This window comes from Spermophilus citellus, assembly GCF_964194105.1.
Source record: "Spermophilus citellus genome assembly, chromosome: 5".
NCBI lineage: Eukaryota > Metazoa > Chordata > Mammalia > Rodentia > Sciuridae > Spermophilus > Spermophilus citellus.
The window spans coordinates 11,928,377-11,953,341 of record NC_138186.1 but is presented as its reverse complement, the minus strand read 5'-3'; the positions used below and the strand labels follow the sequence as shown (position 1 = coordinate 11,953,341).

The window sequence follows — 24,965 nt, the reverse complement described above, 5'->3', positions numbered from 1 at the left end:
CAAAACAAAAGATACTCAGAAATATATTAACATAATGCAAAACCCCTGATAGAGCTAGTCCACATGGGTTCTGGAACTAGACAAAGAGAAAATAGCTCTGGTGGTTTATTTAAGGGAGTACATCAAAGGTAAGATTAAGGTTTCAACGGCAGAGTCTTGCTTCATGATGTCTTGCAATCAGCAGGTTGATTGACATCTTGGCAGGTCACACCTATCTCAGGTGCTGTGTGGACCACAGGCAGAGTAGGAAAGAAATTCACATTGTCCCTGGGAAATTGACCAGAAGAAATGTCCACTGGTTATTCCCAGATACCAGATGTCTATATCTACAAGGCTTCCATGCATGGTGACCCACATGCAACCCATGAATGGCTCATGACAGGTGCCTTGGAGTGGATCTGTTGTGATTTTGTATATCTGGAGTCCTGTATATCTTCTGAGTTTGAGTTTCCATTTCATTCTTAAGGTTTGGATTTTTTTCTGATATTATTTCATTGAAAAGATGTGCATTCCTTTAGTTAACCTTCATCTATCCTGATGATCTTAAATTTGACATTTTAATGTTATCCCAGATTTTAAAAATATTTACATGGTCTCTTAATATCTTTTCTCTATGGAAAACTTTATTTTCAAGATCACATACTTTGTCTTTGAGGCCTGAAAATTTATTTTCAAAGTTTTCTAGCCTGTTTTGATACTTTTAAATTGATTTTTGATTTCTGTTTGGTTCTTTTTCAAAATCCAAAATTTTTCAAATTTTGAATTTCTGTTTGGTTCTTTCTCAGAAGCTCTATCTCTTTATCAAAGTGATCTTTCACTTTCTATTTTTTTATCTGATTTCACTTTTTACATGGTCTTTTAGCTCATATAACAGTTCAATTATGAACTCTCTACATTCCTTCTCTGACATTTCCTCCACTGTGGTGTTCATGAAGTCTGTTGTTGACACATTTGGGGTGTTTGGGATGGTTTGGTCCCTTGTTTTTCATATTGTTTGTATGCCTACCCATTTATTGGTATGGTTCTGACTTATTTTAAGTGAAGGACTACTTTGTAAAGTTCTTTTTCTTAAGAGCCCTGGGTCAGGTGAATATCAAGACAAAAAGATATTTTAATTCAATGCATGACCTCTGTTGATCCCAATATCAGTACCACTTTAAGAGATGCCACTGAGCCTTATTTACCATAATCACTTCTGAGCCAAACTTCATTCTATTCAACCTTTATAAGAACAAACACTTGTTGCAATTGTTCTCTGCAGTTCTTCGAATTCAGGTAAGTACCTATAATAAAGTTGTAGAATATGTCAAAAATTTAGTTGTTAAATTTAGTGAACTTAACTGTACCCTTAAATAAGGGCCAAAAGGAGGGAAGAAGAAAAATGGGGCAAATAGGAGACAGAAAAAGGGAGATTTTTTATATATATATATATATATATATATATATATATATATATATATATATATGAAAAACTATAAAGTGGTAACTTACACTAAGTTACAAAAGGGTGATTGATGGGCTGGGGATATAGCTCAGTTGGTAGAGTGCTTGCCTTGCATGCACAAGGCCCTGGGTTCTAATCCCCAGCACAAGAACAACAAAAAAAGAGTGATTGATGAATGGGGTATTATTTGAGGTTGTAGCAGAGTGCAAGAGGATGAGTACGGGGTAAGAGAAGCCAGTGTAAACTAGAATAGGAAAACAGAGATACAAAGATTGGTTCCAGTTAATGCTTTAAACCATTAAATAAAAACACATTCAAATGAGTTGAAGGTACCAGGTTGGCTATTTGGTTAACAATTATCACTCAAGGAATTATTTATATGATCAAAGTTATCTAGGTGAAGAAAATTCTTGTTGAATCTTGATTTGGATTTTATTGGGATTTGGACATTTTAGCAGATGCCCTTTAGTTTTGGGCTATGGATCTCTCCTGAGTTGCAGTGACACAGAAGTCAACATCTTAGTTGATGTGAACCTGCTATTAGCAGCTCAGAGGCCTGCAGCTGACTGCTCAGAGGATGGAGTGTAGAGGGTTGGCTGTTTCTGATGTGTGCAATAGCTCAGGACGCAGGTTCTGGAGTGTCCCTGTGATTGCTGTGGGTCATTGTGAACCTTTTTCTCTCTACTGGATCCTTTCATAGTAGTGAGGATCCTGGTGGCTGTCAGTGAGTGTCTGAACTCTGGTTGTGGATTTTCCATGGTGTCCTGTGGTGCAGAAGCATCCCCACAGCTCACACAGCTCTCTGAGGTACTATAGTCAAGGGTCTCCAATGGTTCACCTGGACTTTAGTGTCCACTGTCACAGGTTGTGAATGGCATGCATCAATTTCCTTTGCTTACTAAGTCTGAGGCAAGGTCCCACAACTATCTGAACAATGCCCTGTCACTTGTCTGTTGTGATCACGGTTCAGGCTGTGCACCTGTTAAGCCTGGTATCAGCCCCTTTCTTCTGCATAGCCGCAGGCTCACTTCCGCCATCTTCTGTTCCCTTCTGTGTGAAATATTTCTTTAAGTACTTACTGCAGTGCTGGCTTAGTAGTAATGAATTCCTTTAGTTTATGCTTATCTTGCAAGGTTTTTACTACTTCTTTGATTCTGAAGACCAGTTTTTCTGCATATTGAAATCTTGGTTGACAGTTATTTTCAAGGTTTGGTAAAATTCAGCAGTGAAGCCAGCCAGTCCTGGACTTTGATTTGTGGGAGACTTATTACTGATTCAATCTCTTTACTTTTCATCAGTCTCTTCAGGTTTTCCTGATTATCAAGTTTCAATTTCTGTGGGTTACGTGTATCTAGAAGTGTATCCATTTCTTCTAGATTTCCCAATTCCTTGGCTCCTAGTTGTTCACTGTGGTCCCTAATGACTATTTGTCTTCCTGTGGAGTCTGCTTCTGTTTGTGTTTTATTTGTGTTTGTCTGCTTCTGTCTGCTTCTGTTTGTGTTTTGTTTGTTTGGGTCTCCTCCCTTTTTTTCTTGTTTAGTCTAGCTCAAGCTTTGTCAGTTAATCTTTTCCAACAAAACAACTCTTCATTGATCTTTTGTAATTTTTTAGTCTATTTTATCTATTCATGTTCTGATCTTTGTTATTTCTTTCCTTCTACCAATTTTTGGTTTGGCTTGTTCTTGTTTTCCTATTTCCTTGAGTTGCAGTGCTACCTTATCTATTTGAAATGTTTTTATTTTTTATGTAGGCACTTATTACTTCCTTCTTCTGTCTTGATTGTATCCAGCAGGCTTTAATATGTTGTTTTCATTTTCTTTTGTTTCAATAAATTTTTGACCCATTGGTTATTCAAGAGAGTTGTTTAGATGTTTTTACAATTTCTAAAGTTCCTCTTATTGATTTCTATTAATATCCCATTGTGATCAGAAAAGGCACATGCTACAATTTTAAATTTTTGCATTTGTTGAAACTTTTTGAAACCATAAATATAGTCTATCCTGGAACTTGCTCTAGGTGCTGATGAGGACAGTGTGGGTTCTACAGCTGGTGAATGAAATGTTCTGAAAATGTCTGTTCAGTCCAATTGGCCTGTAGTAAAGTTTAACCCCAGAGTTTGTTTCCTTATTTACTTTTTGGTCTAGATGATCTGTCCATTGATGAAAACAGGATGTTAAAGTCCCCAGCTACCATTTTCTTGAGTCTCTCCGTTTAGATCTAATAATGTTCACTCTATAAAACTGGGTACTGCATCATGGGGTGCATATATATTTAAAATTGTGGTTTTCTCTTGTTTGGGGTACCTTTATTATTATACAGGTGACCTTCACAACTTGACATCAGGTCTGTTTATCTGATATAGGTTCAGCAGCTGGCTCCTGGTTTCCATTGGCAACATGTGTCTATCCCTTCTCCTTCAGCCCATGTGTGTCTTTACTGGCAAAGTGAGTTTCTTGCAGGCAGCATATCACTGCATCTTTTCTTTAAGGGTCCATTCTGCAAGTATATATATTTTTAATTGTAAAATTTCATCCATTTACATTTGAGGGTATTATTGACAAGTAAAGATATATCCCTATCATTTTAATTTTTTTCTGGCTCTTTTGTATTTCCTTTGTTCTTTTATCCCTCTCTTGTTGTTTGGTGGTTTTCCTGTGCTGATAAAGTGATTCTCTATTAATTAACTAGAATTTTAATGAAGATTTCCTTTAATATAGTCATTAAAATAATTAGGTCAATCTTATATGCTGATGTGAAGAAATGTCTTTAAAAGCCATATTAGGCAAGCTCCAGAATAGTGTGTAGTTTATATACTGTCAGAGTTTGGGCTCAGAGGTCTTCAGTAAGACAGGGGTTCAACTCCTCTAGATAATGGAATTGAGGGTTTGGGATGGAAGGGATTTTAACTTTTATTGTATACTTTTTTGCACTGTTTGGGTTAACAGATTCCTGTGTTATTTGAACTTTAAATTTTTCCACTCATTTAATCATTTTATTTGGTGTTCTTACTGGGTGGTAGTAATTAGAGTTGGGATAGTGTTGGGATCCAGTTTCTACTTGAATATTGATTCAGATTGTGTGGTTTAGTGCCCAGACCTGCCTGTATTAAGATGGTCCTTTTTGATTATGATATGCAGCTTTTTGATTATGATATGGCTTCAGAACAAGATCTACCTATAGAAGATGTTTGTGGGCTTAAATGATCAGAGAGTTCTTTGTATGTCAGAATATTTATTTTAAACTAATTATGTCATTATTCAAATCATATTTAGTAAACATTGGAAACTGTATAGTCTGGAATAAGGATTAGGCAAAGGCCATTTCTGCCAAATTTGGGGTCTGAACTATTTTTGGTGCCATATTTACCTATAATCTGGTGAGATTAGTGACTAGGAATAATGGCTTCCCTCTCTCCCCAAAAAAGTTTTTAAATGTGTAAAATAATATGTTACAAAGTATCGAGTTATATTGTCACACAGTTACACAAATTTAAAAGGAAATTGTTGGTGGAGCAAAATGAGTTGTTTATTGAAATATTAAATGATAAAATCTGGTTCTACTCTAGCAATTTCCATAATTTCAGAGAAGTGATGAAAGTAACTGATATTTTAAGAAATCTCAAAACCAATAATGAAATCTGAAAATATGTATGAGTTCTGTTGGTGATAAAATCACAGATGGTGTCTTCTTGTGATTCTTTTTTTTTTTCGTAATACTGAAAGGAAACACTAAATTTCATTATTGTTAGTGAAAATAAAAATGTGTTTTCCCCATCTAACTTCAGAGACTCCTGAATTCATACGCCAGGCCAGGAATCATCGGTCTCACTGAAGGATGGAGGGGAAGGGGCAGGTAACAGAGCGAGAGCAAGGTGGGACAGGAGAGCAGGCTGGGGAGGAGCAAGATCCAGCACCAGGAGAACGGATGCCTCTGCCTGCTTTCCCTCCTCGAGGATGGGGAAGAGGGTGGATTCACATACCTCAGGTGATGGGAACAGGGAAGAAGGCTCTTCTTGAATGGCTTCAGCCTGGACGCATGGATGGATGAAAGAAGAGGTGGTTGTTTTCAGGGAGGGGAGAAACCTGCACATCACAGAAAAGCCAGGGAGGCAGAGGACCTAGGGTGGATCTGGGGATTGAGTCAGTGAGTCCAAGGCAGCAGAGACTGGGGCCTAGATGGGGCTGATGAGCTCCCACTTCTGCCGGCCAGGCCTGCTGTGCTGCTGGAGGAGAAAGCAGATCACAGTGACAGCGTACAGGGGAGGTTGTGTGAAGGCCCCAGAGGCGTTGGGGGTACCCACCAAGTGGAAAACTACTGAGTGGAGAGGGTGTCCAGGGGGACGAGCAGCCTGGGAGAAATGGCAGATGTTGAATCCATGAAGATGTCAGTTTTGGGGGATTTGCAAGTAGGAAAAGGAACAAGAAAGGGGGTGGGGACGCAGGGTCACTGGGGGTCTTAACACAGTGTGACACCCTGGAAACGTCCCAGCCAACAGTGCGGTAGCTCCTGTCAGAATTCCTCCCTCGTTCCTTCCTATCTGCCATCTCCTCCTCAGACAAGCTTTTCCCAGAGCACGGTTGCAGGCCTGCCAGCCACAGAGGAAGCAGATTTCAGAATCTTGTGCCAAGTGTACTGATCTCCACAACCTCCGTATCTCAGATGCACAGCTCTGTGGTCTTCCTCTGTTCATTCCCTTTTATCTATTTTTACCAGTGGCTTGAGCCAGCCTCTGCCTGCCGCGCTCTCCTCCCCTGGCTGCCCAGTACCACCAGCTCCTTCCTCTTTTTTTTTTTCTCTCTAGCATCTTCTCATCTCCCTCCTACTCCTACTTCTCCATGATCTATATGATTCTAGCACTCCACAGCTGGATTCATCCATAGCTGCTCTCACGGGGTTAGCTCTGTTTTCTGCTTGGTGGCAGAAACCTGAACTTCACGCTCAGATTCCCACAGCTGCACCCCGAGGAGCTGCCTCAGAAGACACAGTGGGCCCTAATTCTGCCTTCCCTGGGTTTCAGTAGCCATTGTGTCTGCTTGGTTTTTGCTTTTGAGAAGTCTGGAGTGCTTCACCAGTTTCCAAAGGAGACTCAAAGAGCCTCCGTCTGATTTAGTCCTGATTGAGACCCCTTACGTTTCCCTGAGAGAGAGTTAGTGACTTGGGTAGAAGGGTCCTGAACTGAGCCTGACCTATGAGCTCCGTGCATGTGGTCTGCACAGTTGCTGTAGCCACATGAGGCCTTCTCACAGCTCCTCCCTCCCGGGGCACTTGACAAATGTGTTGAAGACAACAGGGTGCACATACAGTGCATTTCAGATTGTGATGCTAGGACTGAACCCCATCTCTGACCAAGGAATGAGTTAAGCTATACAGTTGGCCCTCCACATCTGTACGTTGGTTGGCTGCAGATTCAACCAACCATGGATCGAAAATACCCACCCTCCAAATCACATAGCTACTAAACATCAAAACTTGTTTCCTTTCATTATTTCCTAAGCAATATAAAATAACAACTATTTACATGGCATTTACATTGTTTGGGGTATTATAAGTAATTATGAGATTATTTAAAGTATACAAGCTATGCATATATATGCTAAGCCACTTATAGAAGGGACTTCAGAATCCATGGATTTTGGTATACCTAGGGAGACCTGGAATCAGTCCCCTCACTGATATTAAGGGACAATATAACTGCCCAAGAAAGGCTCCAAAAAAGTTATTTTTCATTTTCACACATGGCTGAAGGAAAAGAGTTTGGTTTGACCCAAGGGGATCAAAACTTGCATAAAATTAGGAAAGGTATTTCTGTGCTTAGTATGACATTTTAGAGGAAGCCTAACAACTAGGTTAGCTATGGTGGGGTTTGTATGGCAGAGCTCTGGTCAGACCTCAGCAGTGCTACAGAAGCTGACATAGTGAGTCTTGACCCAGCAGATGGAGACTTGGAGATAAGATTCCAATGAATCTTGGAATGAATGAGGCAAAGGATTTTGAATGGTTTGAACTTGCAGCAGTATTTTTGTTTTGTAGTTTGGGATCAAGTAAGTTGCAACACTGTCTTTCTGATTGTAACTTGGCACCAACCATTTGCAGTGATGCCTGTTTTTCATCTCTGTTGTCTAGACTTGGACAACCTTCCAGCAAGAGTTGGGGCAAAGCCTAGGGGGAGATCCGGGCAGAGGGATCTTTTCTGCTAGCAAAGAAAAAGGTGACTGTGGGCCCATAAAATGGGACCCCCTACTTAAGGTGAGGTGAGCTTTGTGTTTTCATTTCTATACAGATTTCTGCAGACTTTGCACATATGTAATTCATTCTCATAGCAATCATGGGAGTTGGTTTATTTTTCAAACTGAATCACCCAGCCTTATCACAACAGTGCTAAAAAATGCATGAGATAAAAGCAGCAGGCAGTGAAACAGGAGAATGGTTGTGTTTCTAGGTGGTGAGTGGACAGACAGGAGAGGACACGCAGAGTTCTCCTTTTACCAGCAAAGAACACCCTGAATGATCTGCTGGGCATCTGACTGTTCATTTCAGGCAACAGTTTGGAGATAGTGAAAGCTGTGCTCATCATATTTTGCAGTGTAGTAGGAGGCAAGACCAGTTGAGTAGTCCTTATACAAGATGCCTGGGACCCACTGTTTTTCAGATTTCATACTTTTTTAGATTTTGGAATATTTGCAAATGGTTGAGCATCCCTCATCTGCAAATCCAAAAATATACAAAATCTGAGATGTTTTGAGCATGATGTTGCTTCTCAAAAAAATTCAGATTTCAGAGTATTTGGGGTTTCTGATATTCACATTAGAGTGTCAACTATATATTCTCTGGTTTATAAAGAAGGAAATAGACCTTAACTGGGAGGAATCAACATCATGGAGAACACTTACATAATGCTCAGAAGATATGAGGCCTATTGAAGGTTGGTTGGTTCTTCACTCTGATGGAAGATACAGAGAGACTGGACCTTAGACCCCGTCTCAGAGGTTTTTCACATCAGGGCAGATGGTGCCTTCAGCTGTGACACAGCATTTGTCCTCACTGCTCTAAGCAGAACCATTATGAGAGTCCCTGCTGATTGCGCACAGCATGGAACATTCTCAAACTTTATGATCTCTGTGGTTGCAGGGGTTTGCAGCAATCTTATTATCTTAACAGATAGACTGAGTTCTGAATGTTAGGTTCAGCCTGCTTATGAAGGAGAGAATAATGAGATTTCAGGCCTTGTGGTGGTTAATTAACTGTTTACATAAAAGGAAAACATGGACCAGAAGCAGCACTGTGCATATTCTGTAAGACTCAGCAGAGTGTGGAAAGGAAGGGGCCACCCATCTGTGGGAAACCCACAAATGCAAGCTTCAAATTAGGTCCACAATGGCTGTCCTTGAACACTGATTCAAAAGTAAGCAAAGATACTCTCTTACATAATCGAGTGAACCTGTCGTGTCTTCAGAGCTTGGTTGTGGGAACTTAGGGTGTAATATTAAAATGACAAGCAAATTTCAAATTTATTCTCCCAATCTAAAACTGTGTCACCACCCTCCTCCCTGGTCTAGCTTTTGACCCACGCATGAACACATACACGCATGTACACACACACACACACACACACACACACATACCAAGAGGCTCTAGGGAGCTTCTCTCCTCTCCATTTCCACTTTTCCAAAGTGAGGGTTTGAAGCAGGTGGCTGTGAAGTGCCTCCTACTCTCACATCCAATGATTCCTGGAAGGAAGTGGAAGGTGAGTTGACCCCTGGCTCAGCTTCCTGGGTGCTGATACACGGGAGCCGCCTCCAGCACACACACCCCTCTGACACACCCATTCATGCTTCACATCCCACAGATTCTGCAGGTACCTAAATTATGAGCACCTGAGCTTAGAAAATGAGAAAGAACTGGAACTGCTGCTGCTTTTAAATCTTTATTTGCCACTTGTATTCTTTTCCCATCAATGCAAATTGTGGAGAAGAGCGAGGGGCCGCGTTTGGAGCCACACAGGCGAGCAGGCACAGGGATGTGACCCCCTGGCCCCAGCGTCTTGTAAGCAGTAACGGGGATCTGCTGGGTGGGCCAGGGTAATGGCCGCCGAACCTGCTGGAAGGCCCAGCAGGGAAGACTGCCTCCCAACTCCCACAGTAGTTTATCTTTTAAAACACTAGGAACAGTTGCATTCATTGTCCTTTTCTTTTTTTTTTGCTTTAATAATAAAAAAGAAAAACCAAAACCTTCTATAATTTATAAGATATTTTTGCTATCTACATTATATATAAAATATAGACTCTGTTTATAACACACATCTTTTCCCCTTGATAAATAACTCTTTAAAATATCTAGTATACATGCCTTGACTTTTTATATATGTTTGCTTTTATACATATACATACATATATACTCATGTTTGTAAAACACAATAAATACATACTTGACAATGACGACCCAACCAATGCAATTTTGGTTAAAAAAAAAAAAACACACATACACACAAAACAAATGAAAAGCACCAGGCAGCAAACAGAGAGTCAAAATTGCTAGAAACTTCTCCCACCCCTGGACAAGGCACAGGGCAGAATAAGGAGCAGGTCAGATCACAAGCTTTTGTTTCTTAACCTGGGATTAGACTCAGCATCACAAATAAATTACTGCGTTTATAAGGAGGAACCAAGGGGCTCATTCAATGATTTAGCCCTTGAGGTGGCTGCAGAGGACAGCAAGAACTGGACAGAGAAGGGGAGAGACAGAGACATCAAGACTCCATGGCTCTGTGTACTTCCTGCCAACACCTGCCCAGGTGAGCTCGGATTGCTGCACAAAGCATCAGGCCATTGCATTCAGCAGGTTCTTTTTGTTATTCTATTCACTGCTGGTGGAAACAGAGAGGACTGTAGCAGATTCCGGAGTTTTCAATAATGCAACACCTTAGGAGCCTGAAGGAGAGCCAGACTCTTCAGCCTGTCTCAAGGGCTCTAGCAGATAAGCATGGGGACACCAAAATGTCAGCAGGCTACTACTTTCCACTCCTAACTGATGTGATCGTGCTCACTCAGCTATGGCACTGGCTTTACAGCCAGATTCCAATGGGAACAGCAAACCCATCATTTACTTAGAGAAGCACGGGAGGTCTCAATTCCTCTGTAGAGAAGTCCCAGAAACCCCAGTCCATCTGGACTGTCCCCACTGGTGGAGACTCTGGGCTCACAATGCAAATACATATGACTTATCTTTCATCACTCTCCTTCCTCTCCCCAAAAAGGGATTAAAATGTGGAGTTCTGATAGTTGATCCCCCCTCACTCCACAAGCTACTCAATGTCATGACTTCTGCCCTGTCAACTCCAGGGCTTTACAGGCACTGAGTAGAGAAAGAATCCTGAGCTAGTCCAAGCAAGCCTCAGGAAACCCCAAAGGGGAACGTCCCCTATCCTTGCCAAAGAAAACGCCAATTAGAGATTATTCACATTACAATTACAATGGAAAATTTTTAAAAGCTAATTTTCTGAGTATATTTGAGATATAACTGAGTTCATGAAAAATGAATTTACCTATAAGAGCTCAGGGAATGCAGTGCAATGCAGTCAGTCCCAACCTCTCTACCAAATAGGGAACCTCAGACCAGTCACTACCCCTCCCTTAGCCACCATTCCCGGTCCAAATCTCTGAGGGTGCTGTGTGAGGCAGGGTGAGACTCATAGTCAGAAAACTGGGCTGGGGTGACGTTAGCCACCATTTACCCTCTCTGGGATACAAGATGAGGGACTAAATGTATTAGATGTTGAAGTCCCTTCCCATGAACTGGATTTACTTTGTCCCCAGGATATCATCAGCAAAGCTGATTTCCTCCTATGCCCATCAAAATGAAAAGAGATCAGATCAGAAGCCCCATCTATAATCACAGGTCAAATCCAAGAGCTGCAACTATAAGACAAGATGTAGAGAGTAAAAGAATACAAATGTACAAATGCACGGCTCTAATCCCAGTCACAAGAAGTCAACCCTGAAAGCCCCACTCCCTGAGAAAAGATATTTTCCTATATTATATTCAGGCCCCCCAAAGCAAAATCTAAGGCCATCTCTGATAGTCAGCCAACAATGTTTTGAAAATCTCCAACTCTGGTTTGTCTAAGTTTTTTGTACCTTTTTTTTACTACAACCAAAGATAAAATTAGGAAGTTCGTTTTAAAAGAAGTTGAGTGCTATTTCCATTTGGGGAGGAAAAGAAAAATTGATCATTTCTATTTGCAGCTCTAATATCGAACTTTCTGGCAAAACACCAAATGTTGAATCCTGCTCAACAAGAGGGAGCCTCAGCAGAGAAGTGGACTCCAGGTCTCACTGGAGTCCACTCAGCACAGGGGGAGGGCAGCCCCTCTCCAGGGTTTGAAGGGCAGAAACAGAACCGGGCTTGGAGAAAAAGGTGGTAAATTCCGGTGAGTTCACTTCTGCTTTCTGGCTGATTTTTGGACAGTTGCTTTCTAGTGTGCAAAAAGGATGAAAACACGCAGTAGAGCTGTTCTTATGGACTGAATGAGATGCTCTGCACACTGTATCTGCTGCCAGGTAGGCCACACTAGATCTGAGGTGCCCCGCGATGCAATCTTCCCAGCAAGGAGAGAAGTCTTGGAGAAACAGTGATCACAGCCTCCAAAGTTTCCAAATAAGCCCAGGGCATTCCCTTAACACTATGCCTGCCTGAAAAGAACGCTGACCTGCATCTTCTCTGAGAATTTGGAATTTAGGACTTTTGTAGAGGCATCTACACAACGAAGGGTACCAGACAGTCAAGGGGAAACTGAATGTGTAGACCTTAAAGGGCTGCCTCTGTTACAGCAGGGCCTTGAAACACATTAAAGAAATGGGCTGGGTTATTACTGGGAATTAGTCCTAGGTCAAAGTCAACAGATGGTACCCAGACCCCTGAGGGCGCCAAGCTGAAACAAAGTCCTCAGGAATTTCAGTCTCACCTTGCTGCTTCCCACCAGTCTTTGCATGTGGTAGGACAAGTGCAGAAGGAACACTAAAGTATCTTAAACTCATTTGCTGTCATTTTTGTACTAAAATATGAGCTGCCTAGGTCTTTTCTTCCTCTTGTTTCTGTTTCAACCTACTACATGCATTTCAGTAGATAAAATTTGAGTACACTTACTAAAAATATTTTTCATGCTTCTTTTAAAGTATATGCCTTTTATATCCCCTGGGCTCAAACAAGAATTTTTGTTTATCACAGAGCTCAGAGGCCTTTGTGTGGGGGTAGGGAGAATCTCTACAGTGTTATGGTTAAGTACAGAAAGACAAAATGGAAACTCCAAGAATATCTACCTAGACTACAAATGATGTAGAAAAATGAAACCTGTGGAGTCACCTAGTTTTATTTCCCTTCATTCTTAATCACAGCCTTTCAGGCAAGCTAGGAAAAAAAAAAACTTCTTTCTACAGTTTTCACAAAAACTACTTCTCCAGAGGGCAATTTAGAACAGAAACCCAAATAGTCCAGAAATGGGGCCCTTTGTTCCAACTAGCACTGGGACACTTTCCATCTACCACATCTCCCAATTTTGAAGTGAGTCAACCTATCAGGGAACATAACCATGTCATGGAATTTCTGCTAACTAACCCCACCATATTGTATAGGGGCCCAGGGAACAGGGTGATTCTTCCAAGAAAAGCAAGGTTTACTCTTTTGTCCTAGAAGATGAACATTTCCCTGGTGCTTAGATACATCCAGGACTATTCCTGTGAGTAGGAGCAGCCTGGGGGCTTTGCAGTGTATCGACTCCAGGGAGGAGGATGGAGGACCCTCTGTTGGGACTGTTCCTTTTCAAATGTTGCCCATTTAGAGGCTGGGAGTGGCCTCCAGGGCCTTTAATTCCCTTCTAGTTCTATTGCTGGTAATCTGAAAGGAAGTCTTCACCCCGGCTGTATGCCAAAGACACCTGTTTGACTTCAGAAACCTGTGAACAAAAGCTACGTAGACTTACGAGGACTAGTCCCCACACCCAGCCTCACAAATGTATTATGGGATGGGGGTGTGTGTGAAAAGTTAGCAAAGACAACAATAATTCCACATTTCAAAATGTACTTGACTTGGTCTTTCTTTCAAGATCAGACCTGAATTTTAAAAAACTGATTTGGGGGACATTTGATGATGGTAAGTATTTACAAATGAGTGTATGAGCCCATGTGATGAGCCGTTCCCTTTTGGCACTGCCCACTCTTGAGCTTACAGTTGGCTGTCACTAATGGAAGCTGGAAAAGTGGGTGAAAATACAAGAGAGCCAGGGGGCAAGTAGAAGATTTTCCACCTTCAGCCTGATCTGCCCTGACATACAGCCTTCCAAGGCCTCCAAACCCCCATTTTAGAAACACTGAAAATCATGTTCCTTGCTATCTTTTTTGATAACTATTCAGTAGTTTTCAGGTGTCAGAATTCTAGAAGCCAAAGCTAAGGGAAAGAGCCTTGGCTTCTCATCTTAAGAGAATTTTGAGTGGAACTGAAGGCTTCCCTTTTCAATCTACCAAGCTGGGAAGCCCAGCTTGGTGTTGGAGCCCAAAGCAATTCCAGGGCTATGCTCATTTTCCCTGTTTAGGGACTCACACTGCAACACTGGGGCACAGTGGCTGACCCAGCCCCGGAGGGCAGCGTGGGAACTCGCAGTCAGACCCCCACTTGGTGCGCATTGTCTGAATGGCTCTCACTCAATCAGCCCTTCCTGGAAAGGTCATAAAGCAGTTTTTGCATTGTTGACAAGCTCAGAGGGAGGGTTTACTCTCTGCCTCACCTGTTCCCATGCAGTGTGTGTTCTTGCTCACCCCTTTCAGCTTAAGGGAACCCTGCTCTCTGCTGCCATTCCTGATCTTTCCAACGTCAGCCAAGGGACAATGCTTCCTTACCCCACAGGGAGAAGGATAAGGAACCAGTCATGCCCTAGGACTCCCCATGAGGAAGATCAATCAAAGAAGCTAAACCCTTTGCTTCAAAGGAGTTTCCCTTCAGACACTTCAAATAGACTAAAAAGTGCCTCACTAACCCAACCCATTTCCATCTCTCCTTAGACTGTTAGGCTTCTGAGGACATGAGATGATGTGCCATCTCCTGCCAGTGGCAGGTGTCCGGGGAGCCTGGCTCCCATGGCCTTGCCCCCTGATGCAGGGCCATTTGGCTTGCAAAGGAGGCCAAGGTATGGGGGTGGATGAGGTAGGGAGGGAAGCAACCCCTCCTAGCTTCTCAGTAAAAGGCAGCAGAGGCAGCGAGCCTCCTCCCTCTCATGCAAAACCTGGCAAAAGACGTGTGGAGGATGGCAGGCCCTTCTGCCTACGCCCTGGCCGTGAGCTCAGCCCACCGACACTCTTTATTGGGGGCCCTTACCTGGGCTGGGGTTCACCTTCTCAGATACCATCTACCCGTGTTCTGTCCCCAACTTCCACGATCCCCAAGACCACCACCCTCTCACCCCTACGTGTTTCCCCTTCTCTGGGCCCCGCACAGAAGGTCTAAGTCCCGCAGGTCCTCAGTCTGTGCTAACAGTAAAGGGACATCCGGCTGCGGCGCATGGCCTCGCTGATCAGGTAGGCGGGACTCAGCTCCGGCTCCTCGGTCATGATAGCAATGTTCTGCCACTCGCCGGTCTGGCTGGACCTCTTGATGGTGTCCACCACACACAGCGCGTACAGGCAGTCGTCGAAGGTGGCGGCCATGGTGAGAGGCCGCCCGTCCCACGTGCGCCGGTCGTCCTGGTCCTGGAAGGCCTGGCGCACCGCCTGCATCATCTTCATGGTGCCACGAAGGTAGGGCGAGGGGATGTCGCTGAAGGCCTTCTCAGGCAGCAGGGAGTTGCTCACGGGCGTGGCATCCTGCAGCAGCAGCTCCTGCTCGGGGGCACTGTTGCGCTGCCCGTACAGGTCGGTGCCCACCGCCAGCAGGCGCCCGGCCGAGCCCACCACAGTCACATCCTGCTTGAACTCGCCGGGCACGTTGAAGTTGAGGGTGACGGTGCAGCACACCCCGCCCTCCAGCACCATCTGGAAGGTGCAGAAGTCGTCACTGGTGATCTGGCGGATGCCCTTGATGTGGTCTGTCTGCTTGACAAAGGTCTTGAGCAGCCCGTGAACCTTGACGGCTTTCTGGCCGGTGAGGAAGGTGAGCAGGTCAATGATGTAGGTGCCCACCGAGTGCAGGCCGCCGCCGCCCATCAGGTCGTCGCAGCTCCAGTTGTACTTCTTGCCCAGCAGGCTGCCGCTGTGCACCTGCACCTCGCACACCAGCAGCTCGCCCACGTAGCCCTCCTCGATCAGCTGCTTCATGCGCACGAAGGCCGGCAGGAAGCGCAGCACGTTGCCCATGATGCTCATGAGCTTGGGGTAGTAATGTGCGGCTGACATCATGCGGAAGGCATCCAGCGGCGTGGCTGTGCGGTCGCAGATGACATTCTTGCCAATGCCTGCGGGCGGGAGCAAGAACAGCCGGTCAGTGTTCACCGCGGAGTAAGCGGTAGGGGGCGCTGTGGCCGCCGGGGCGGGAACTACACCTGAGCAGAGCGCCCCCTGCCAGGTTATTTTTAAAAACTATTTTCTTATATTTATTTTTTAGTTTTTGGCGGACACAATATCTTTGTATGTGGTGCTGAGGATCAAACCCGGGCCGCACGCACACCAGGCGAGCGCGCTGCCGCTTGAGCCACATCCCCAGCCCTAAAAACTATTTTCTAACACCTTTCATTTATATAAAAAATACATCCTACATATTTCAATATTAATTTGGGGAGTATTAGGGATTGAACCCTGGGACACTTTACCACTGAGCCACATCCCCAGCTCTTTGAGACAGGGTTTCAATATTAAAGTATTTAATTTTAATATAAAGCCATGATATTGACTTAAATAGTAAGTTTTATTTTAATGTATTTATTTAGCCTGTATTTTTAGAAATATTTTAAATGTCTGGCATAAAATGCTCTAATATTTATATAAATATATATGCATTTTACATGTATAAAATATATTAATTTATATTTTAATATTTACACATAAATTATGGTTGTATTAATACATATACAAAATATTTTGCTAAACTATGAAATGCTTTACAATAATTTTTACTAAAAATGTATTAATTTAAAAATCCTACATAGAATATAATCTGGATAGAAACAGGATATAAGCAAATCCTAGCCCAGGGAATGTGAAGGTGTAAGCTTTAGATACTGTCTCTCCCCCCCCCCCCCCAAGTCCCCCAGGATGGTATCTGGAATGTTATCTTGTTTATTTTGCATTCTGGATTAAGATTGGCCCTGGTCACAGATGTTTGTTTAGTGTTTTTCTAGTCCCATAAAGAACACATATTCATTACATCTGGGGTGGGCAGTGCCTGGTTCCTCCCCCACCCCCATCTGCCTCAGGGTGGAGTTTGTTGCTTTTGGCCAGCAGAGTGCTGGCCAAATAAGAATTAGTCTTGTGTGATGTCTATCATGGGTTTATAAATTACAGGGAGCTGCAAGATGCCTCTCTGAGCCCTTTAGGAGACTAAGTGGTTCTGGGTCTGGAGAAAACAAAGGATCAAAGGAAAGCAGAGTGACAGGGAATGAGAAAGGGATTTATTCTGCAGAAGCAGAGTCAGGGAAGAAGAAAAACAACCCTGCTAGCCTGGGGAAACAGCCAACTGGAACACAACAGAAAACTGTACAGGTGCTAGCAGGCCAGATAAGAGGGATGCCAGGTGGGGAAGGTGACTGGGTCAAGGTGTGTTGCCTGCCTGGAGCAGTTCTTTGTGGTGCTGTCATTAGACCTTCAGATGGAGACCCAGGCACTCCAGCCACAGAGGAGGGAAGGGCCCCAAAGAAATTGGGGTAATGAGACACATCCCCCAGTCCTACCTGTCCTAACTGAACATTTGATTGACAAAAATTGATAAGCTCTTGGAACAAGTTGAGCTGAGATGGGGTTTTGCCCAAGTCCTGCACTTACAGATGTCTGACCAGTAGGGGGCGCCACGACAAGGCCGCAGACTGGCACTTGGCACTCTCATTTTCTCCAAGAATCAGCTGAACAGCAGAAGTGATGGGGCAAAGGGGAGAAAAGACATACAAACGATAGTCACCAACTTCCACATGCACACCTAGTTCTGGCCCCAAGTGGAAGTCTGGAGCCTGCAGAGTGATCAAATACCCTTTTAACTCCTAGCAGCCAGGTGCACACTGAAGCACTGGCAGTGACTGAACCACTGGAAGTGCCATGTACCTGCATGACAGAATGTTCCAGCAAATATGATCTTGTAGGCATTAAGCTCATGTTGTCAGGTCAGAGTTATATGTAAACAGGTTGGTAGGTCACTGAAGGGGCAGGTAAAAATTCTGCCAATCCCTGCCTCACACCTGTTGGGTGTAGACTCCGGCCTCTGCTACACCCTGACCAGTACCTGACTGCCATCTCCTTAGTTTACTGGTCATATGAATGACACTCAAAGAAGTTTACTTTTTCTATCATAAAAAAACTATAAAATAACAAAAGGAGAAAAGGATAAGTAGAAGAAAACATTCACCTTCCTCTAAACACTCACTCCTAACAATCATTGAATGGGTAATTATTGGCCACTCTATAGATGAAATGATTCTGCTGAAAGTTCCAGAAAATGCAAGAGGATCACACAAATTCTGCTTCATCCTGAAATTTGTGCCTGGATTCCCATGAATACAGGAACCCCCTCTCCTTGGACTATTGTTATATATTGTGGTTTCAAACTATCCAGTAGGGTCCTCAAGGATAAAGACCAGGTCTGTCATTCATGAAGTCTTTTCTATGCTCACAATCCTAACAGCATGTCCTGAATGGGGCAGAGACACAGCAAATGTTGTCACCTGACCCCACCTCTCTGCCTGCCATCTTTTATGACAACCATGCTTTATAGATGGGTCTTGGTAACACCTTCACATACAGAAGTCTCAACAATTGGAAGAAATATCTAGGAATCCATCTAAGCTTTGTGCCCAAAGATGCTGTTCACTGTGTTACTTAAGTGACAATCTAGGAACACTGCAACTGCCCAAGAATGGGTAGGAAAACTGGAGACCAGCCATATAATAGAATACTGTGCAGTCCCAGAATCTGATGCCTAGGAAGACTGTCCAGGGGCCAGCAAGATGACTGTGATGTCACGGTCCTTGAAAAGGCTCTATTCATAAACTACTACGATCTCAATTTGCTTTAAAGAGACAGAAGGAAAAACCACGTAAAGGAATACCTCAATGCTTGTAGTGGTGAATGCTGATCAGTAGGACGATGAGTGATTTTTCTTTCTCTTTTATTTTTGGAGCTGGGGAAGGAACCCCGGGGCCTTGTGCAAGCTAACAGGTGCTTTACCACTGAGCTGCATCCCCAGCACCAACATTATCCCATAGTTTCTAATGTTAAAAAAAAAAAAGACTAATTATCTTTTTTTAAATCTTAATTGGTGAGATGGGGCCTTTGAAGGACAGCACTCGCAGTGACAGCAAAAAGACCCTCAAGAGTCTCTGATGGACGGGCAGCTCCAGTTCTTACGGACCTGAACTTCGTTAGCTTCAGTGGCTCAGGCTCTGTTACCTACTCTCCGGCTCCAATTGCTCAGAACCTCTTTATGAGGAGGGAAAAGACTGCCCTGGTCTCACCTTGCATAGCCCAGGGGACAGTCCACTTCCTCACTCCCAGTGAACTTTAGCAAAGGGACAGGAAGGCCATCCCTGCTGCCCTGTATCCATCCGCCTCACAGAGAACCACACCAGACACGTGTGCTTTAGGTTTCAATTTACACTGTCTTGTAGCAAAATGTGGTGCCCTCCTTCCAAGACAAAAGATTAAAACCTTCAGGCCTTCAGACACACTTAACAGAAAATCATGCTGCATAGAATTCAGCAAAAGCACTTCAAACAGATGGATTCCATTTCACTCCGAATACAGTCAGTGCTGGGAAAACAAGAAGTGCCTGGAAAACGTGTTTTGTGTTTTGCCAAGGCCTGATGGCTTCCGAGCAGGGCAGTTCAGCTAAGCCCTCTGCAGTCAGTGATATCAGAGGAACAGGCGAGCTGTCGGGCATGCTGGTGACAAGTGGCCATCCCTGGCTGCTTCCACCCAGATCGCACACTCCAGGCTCAGCTTGCTCCCTTGGGGGTCTGTCCCTGTGTCCAAAAATGGATGTCTTGGAGGTGGCCATGAGTGGTGGCAAAATGTGGTGAGCCGTTTCTGCGGACTGTGGTCGCCATTACAAGATGGCGCTGGCTCCGCTGTGGTCTGTAACAAACAACTCCTTATTTGGGAGAGTTGGCGCATGGTTTTTTAACACCCTATGAGAAAGCTCCACGTGGCAGCTTCGCATTGGGGCTTGAGATGCTTTATTAAGGCTGGGAGAGGCATCCGAGAGAAGGAAGAAGAAATATCAAGGACCTGAATAAACGGCTGAAAGAAGATTCCTGTTGTTGCGTCTTCCTTGCGGGCAAGGGGGTCGCGACAAGTGGTGCCGAAACCCGGGAACCAGAACTTTCAGTCGTCAGGGGTGGTGCACCGGATAGTCCCAGGTAAGTGGGACCCGCGACCAAAGCGGGGATAGTCCCAGTAAGTGGGATCCGCGACCAAAGCGGGGTCAGCTCCTCTACAAAGAAAGAGAGAGCCTCATATTTTATTGCAGCTGCAATGTGTACTTTCACTTTTGTTTTCTGTGTTTCTTTTGTCGTCTGTGTCTTTTGTTTTCTGTGTTTCTTTTGTTGTTGTGTCATGGGTGCCGCATCTTCAAGTCCGCTTCTCCTGGCCCTAGATGGCCTGTTACGTTCCAAGGGCCTGGAAGTGAAGCATCGTACTTTACAGAGATTTTTACAGAAGATAGATATTGCTGCACCGTGGTTTGCATTTTCGGGCAGCCTTACTATACCTAGTTGGGATAAATTAGGCAAAGATCTTGACTTTGCTTCTGAGCAGGGCATATTAGAGGGCGGGGTGATACCCCTTTGGAGAATAGTCCGTAGTTGCCTCACAGAGGACAGATGTCATGACGCACTTACTAAAGGACAGGAAGTTCTAGAACAATTACATGAGGAGAAATCAGAGACGGCAGGAAGTGAGGTATCTCGGGAGGATGGAAGTGTGCGGAGCGTGAAACAGGGGAAGAGGCGATTGTATCCAGATCTCAGTGCGCTGCGCACACCTCCATGTGAAAGTGGGTCAGAGGAAGAGGAGAATGAGGAGGAGGAGCTTGGGAGGCTGTCTCGCCAGCTAGGGAGTTTAGCTGTAGGAGAAGGGAGCAAAGATAAGCAGGGGCTCAAGAAATGTGATCCTCCGGATCCACCGCCGTATGGTGGGGGTGTTTCGGGGAGAGCTTTCCATGCTCAAACATGGAAGGCTGTTCACGCTGAGATGGGTCTTGCTTATCCAGTTTTTCAGGACGATAATAGGGGAAGATTCCATGAGCCTTTAGATTTTAAAATTGTGAAGACCCTGGCGGAGTCTGTGCGCACTTATGGGGTGGATGCCGCCTTCACACTAACTCAGGTGGAGAGTCTGTCTAGATACTGTATGACTCCCTCTGATTGGGCTAGCCTTGTTCGGGCTTGTGTTTCCCCAGGTAAATATTTGGACTGGAGAACATTTGTGTTAGAGGGCGCAATAGAACAGGCCGCCCAAAACCATGCGGCGGGACATCCTCATTGGGATAAGGACATGCTTTTGGGGCAAGGTAGATTTGCTAATCAACAGACAGGATTCCCTCTTGAGGTATATGATCAAATTAATAACATTTGCATTCGGGCATGGAAGTCACTTCCAAACAGAGGAGAGGTATCTGGTAATTTGACCAAGATTATACAAGGCCCTACAGAACCCTTTTCAGACTTTGTAGCAAGGATGGTGGATGCCGCTGGAAAGATTTTTGGGGATCCTGATAGAGCCATGCCCCTTGTTAAGCAATTGGTCTTTGAGCAATGCACCAAGGAATGTAAAGCAGCAATCGCTCCTTATAAGAACAAAGGCATAGAAGCATGGATGAAGGTGTGTAGAGAGATTGGAGGACCTTTAACTAATGCAGGTCTTGCAGCTGCTGTCCTTCGGATTGCAAAAGGGGGCGGTCCTGCCGCCGGAACGTGCTTCCATTGTGGTCAACCCGGTCATGTCAGACGTGAATGTCCCAAAAAAGACAATTTTACTGGACCTCCTCACGGTGGCCCTTCCAATGGCTTTCGTCTACCGGGGTTGTGTCCAAGATGCAAAAAGGGGAAGCATTGGGCAAAAGAGTGTAGATCAGTGAGGGACATTCATGGACAACCTATTTCAGCTGGGCCAAAAAACGGCCGACGGGGCCCTCGACCCCAGGGCCCACAAATATATGGGGCAGTGGAAAATGTTACACCCGAACCCGAGACATGGCCATCTCTACGCCATCCCATGAAACGCGGAGAGCCACTACAGGTGCCGCGGGATTGGACCTCTGTTCCACCTCCAGACTCGTATTAACACCTAAGATGGGAGTCCAATTGGTGGAAACTGAGTTCAAAGGGCCTTTACCACCTGGCACTGTAGGTTTGCTAATTGGACGTGCATCCTCTATTTTACAAGGTCTTCGTGTTTTCCCCGGAGTCATAAGTCCTGATACTGTAGGGATAGTAAAGGTTATGGTGGAAGCTCCAGGGGGCATTGTGTCCATCTCCCCAGGAGATCGGATTGCTCAATTACTAATTTTGCCTAGTTTAGAGTGATAAACCTTTCCAATTATGTGTGCTTGCCACTATGCGGCAGCCTACTGTTGAGCGTGCTCATCGCAACTTAAAGGAAACTTTACAAAAACAAAAGGGGGGAATAGGAGCTGAACATACTCCTAAAGAACGCCTGTCCTTAGCTCTCTTTACCATTAATTTTTTGAATTTGGATAAACCATCAGAGAATCCACACTGGAGACAAGCCATACAAATGCCATCAGTGCGGAAAAGGCTTCATTGAGGGCCCGTCTCTGATTGGCTATGTTAAGTGGAAAGATGTTCTTACGGGCCAATGGAACGGCCCCGACCCCGTGCTGACATGGGCACGAGGATCTGTATGTGTTTTTTCCCAGGATCTCACGGAACCATTGTGGGTCCCTGAACGCCTGACAAGAAGAGTCTTGACGCCAGCTATTCAGCAACAAGAAATACCACAGCAACCCCGTGATGAGGATCTTCATTCTGCTGAGTGCTCTGGCTCTGGTGCTGGTGCCGATGACATGGACGACACCAATGCAGTGGTGGGCAGCGGCACGGGCTTGGCCAATGCCGATGCCGGTTCATGATTTAATGATTCCAGGAATGCCTCCCGTATCATTGGCGAATATTTGGCCGGAAATTGGTCCAGATAAAGCTATGATCATACAAGCTCTTGCAGCTTTAGAAAATGGCATCTCACCTCAAGTCTGGCTTGCGCAGATTAAACAGTAAATCTTTGACATGGTCGTTGCACCCCAAGTTTTATGAACATTGCACTGGGATCGACATGTCTTTCTTTGTTATTCTCTTAGTGTTGGAAAGCCCTTGCACTCTGCCGGCTTTACTGCCATTGCACGCAGATGGGTTTCCACACTAGTGCTTTTCTATCGCCTTAAGACCCGTGCCTTTCTTTTAGGGTGTTGCCAACTTGTTTGTCGTCGTATTTCTATACAGCCACAGTTCAGCCTCAGCCATCCCCCTTCGTCCACCATCATCACGATACAGGATACGAGGCAAGGCACTGCACTTGAGTGATCCTTGAAGTGGACCTCAAGGAGAGCATGTCCTATTGCATGCGGGTTAGACGCGTCCACGCCCCGTCCCACGAAAAAAGGCGTCGGCTGATATGGCCTCAGATCTGGGGAAGGGCCCTCCTTGGGGCTGAGCCATACTATGCAGCCACTTCTGCACAGTGGGATAGGACCTCTACTCTCGCCTGTATTGTTTTTGGAAAACAAAAGGGGGAACTGTGGTGAGCCGTTTCTGCGGACTGTGGTCGCCATTACAAGATGGCGCTGGCTCCGCTGTGGTCTGTAACAAACAACTCCTTATTTGGGAGAGTTGGCGCATGGTTTTTTAACACCCTATGAGAAAGCTCCACGTGGCAGCTTCGCATTGGGGCTTGAGATGCTTTATTAAGGCTGGGAGAGGCATCCGAGAGAAGGAAGAAGAAATATCAAGGACCTGAATAAACGGCTGAAAGAAGATTCCTGTTGTTGCGTCTTCCTTGCGGGCAAGGGGGTCGCGACAGCAAAACACACAGGGACTTCCCTGGATCTTCTGAGGAGCCCTGCTAGCCCTCCTCTGTTTAGACCATGACCCCTTTGTAGGGGGAAAGAGGGCTGAAGCCAGGTCTTTTGGGGAGCTTTGGACTTGAACCAACCTGATTTTTCAAGACAAGACTCCTTCTTCAACAAATAAAGTAAGAGCTATGTGCCATCAAATAGAGACGGATAACTTCCCATCTATTCACGGAGCTGAGGTTGGAACAGTGGGAGACTGACAGGGAGCCCTCAGAAGGTGCAAGTTCTCCCAGCAAAGCAGGGTGCCTGCTCTCTGTCAGAAGCGCTTAAATTCAGTAATTTCCGAAGTAACTGCACTGCCCTCCTGGGGAATAGGGGCACTTGGCTTCCTCCAAGCTACGGAGCATGCTTTCTGTAACTGAGCTGAAGTACCCATGGCCCTCTTGAGCGTGCGTGCTAGAGAGAAGACACCAAATGCCACCTGCAATCGGCTGCCCCTTCACTCTCTGAGCTCAGGCTCTGCAAGTCAGAGGTCGGTCCTGGCTCACATCTGTGCATCTCTTGATGCAAATGTTGCCCCCTGGGAGCTTGGGCAAGGGGTTTCTCATTGATACCTCTAGACAAAGACACAGGCTCTCTGCTCTCCCACAGAGCAGGTGCTCTTTGCTGATCAGGGAGGCTCTTGCAACCCAGATACTGGACCTATTCCCTAACATAATCAGCCTGGAACTTCAAAGCAGGTCTCCCTGCCAGCACATTTCCAATTACATACTCCCTTATCTAATCACGCTGGAAATCTCTGAGGCCAATGCTACTTTCCCACCAGTTCCTCCTGATTATTCCACTTGTGTTTACAGCCCCTTATCTTGTGGAAGCCAACACAGATACTGGTCCTCCAGACCAGCTTGCAACTGTCCCAGCATACAGGCAGAGCCCTCCAAAGAAATCCCATCAGACAGGGCTTCCCAAGTTCCCCTACAATTTGCAGAGAGACGTCTTGCTCTGCATTTCAAGTGGGGAAACTCATTATCTTCATGATATCTGATACCTGTTCCTTCAGTGTTCCTGGCACTGGGACCAGCGAATGAAGAGGAAAGCTGATTGGGAGCCATAACCTAGTAGAGAAGAAGAACCAGGAAGTGGGAAAATACAGGCTGCAAATCTAAGAGACAGAGGAGCAATGAGAAGGTGGGCTGCTCAGCTGATTTGGACCAGGAAAGCAGCTCTACTGGATAGATGACATGTCAGCAGGGTTCTGAAGCATGTGCAGGAGTTCGCCTGTTTATCAGATGTTCAAGTCATCCTTCAGATGTTG

The 24,965-nt window shown here is 45.0% G+C and overlaps 1 protein-coding gene across 2 annotated transcripts in view; it reads right to left on the bottom strand.

The window, feature by feature from the left end:
- Positions 1–9,349: 9,349 nt before the first annotated feature.
- Positions 9,350–24,965, bottom strand: part of GFOD1 (Gfo/Idh/MocA-like oxidoreductase domain containing 1) — a 104,085-nt gene continuing 88,469 nt past the window's right edge. For both annotated transcript variants that reach the window (XM_081296313.1, XM_081296314.1), the window contains one exon: positions 9,350–15,878. In XM_081296313.1, the coding sequence (XP_081152439.1) occupies positions 14,959–15,878 (920 nt within the window). In that variant the 3' untranslated portion in view covers positions 9,350–14,958. The remainder of the gene's footprint in view (positions 15,879–24,965) is intronic.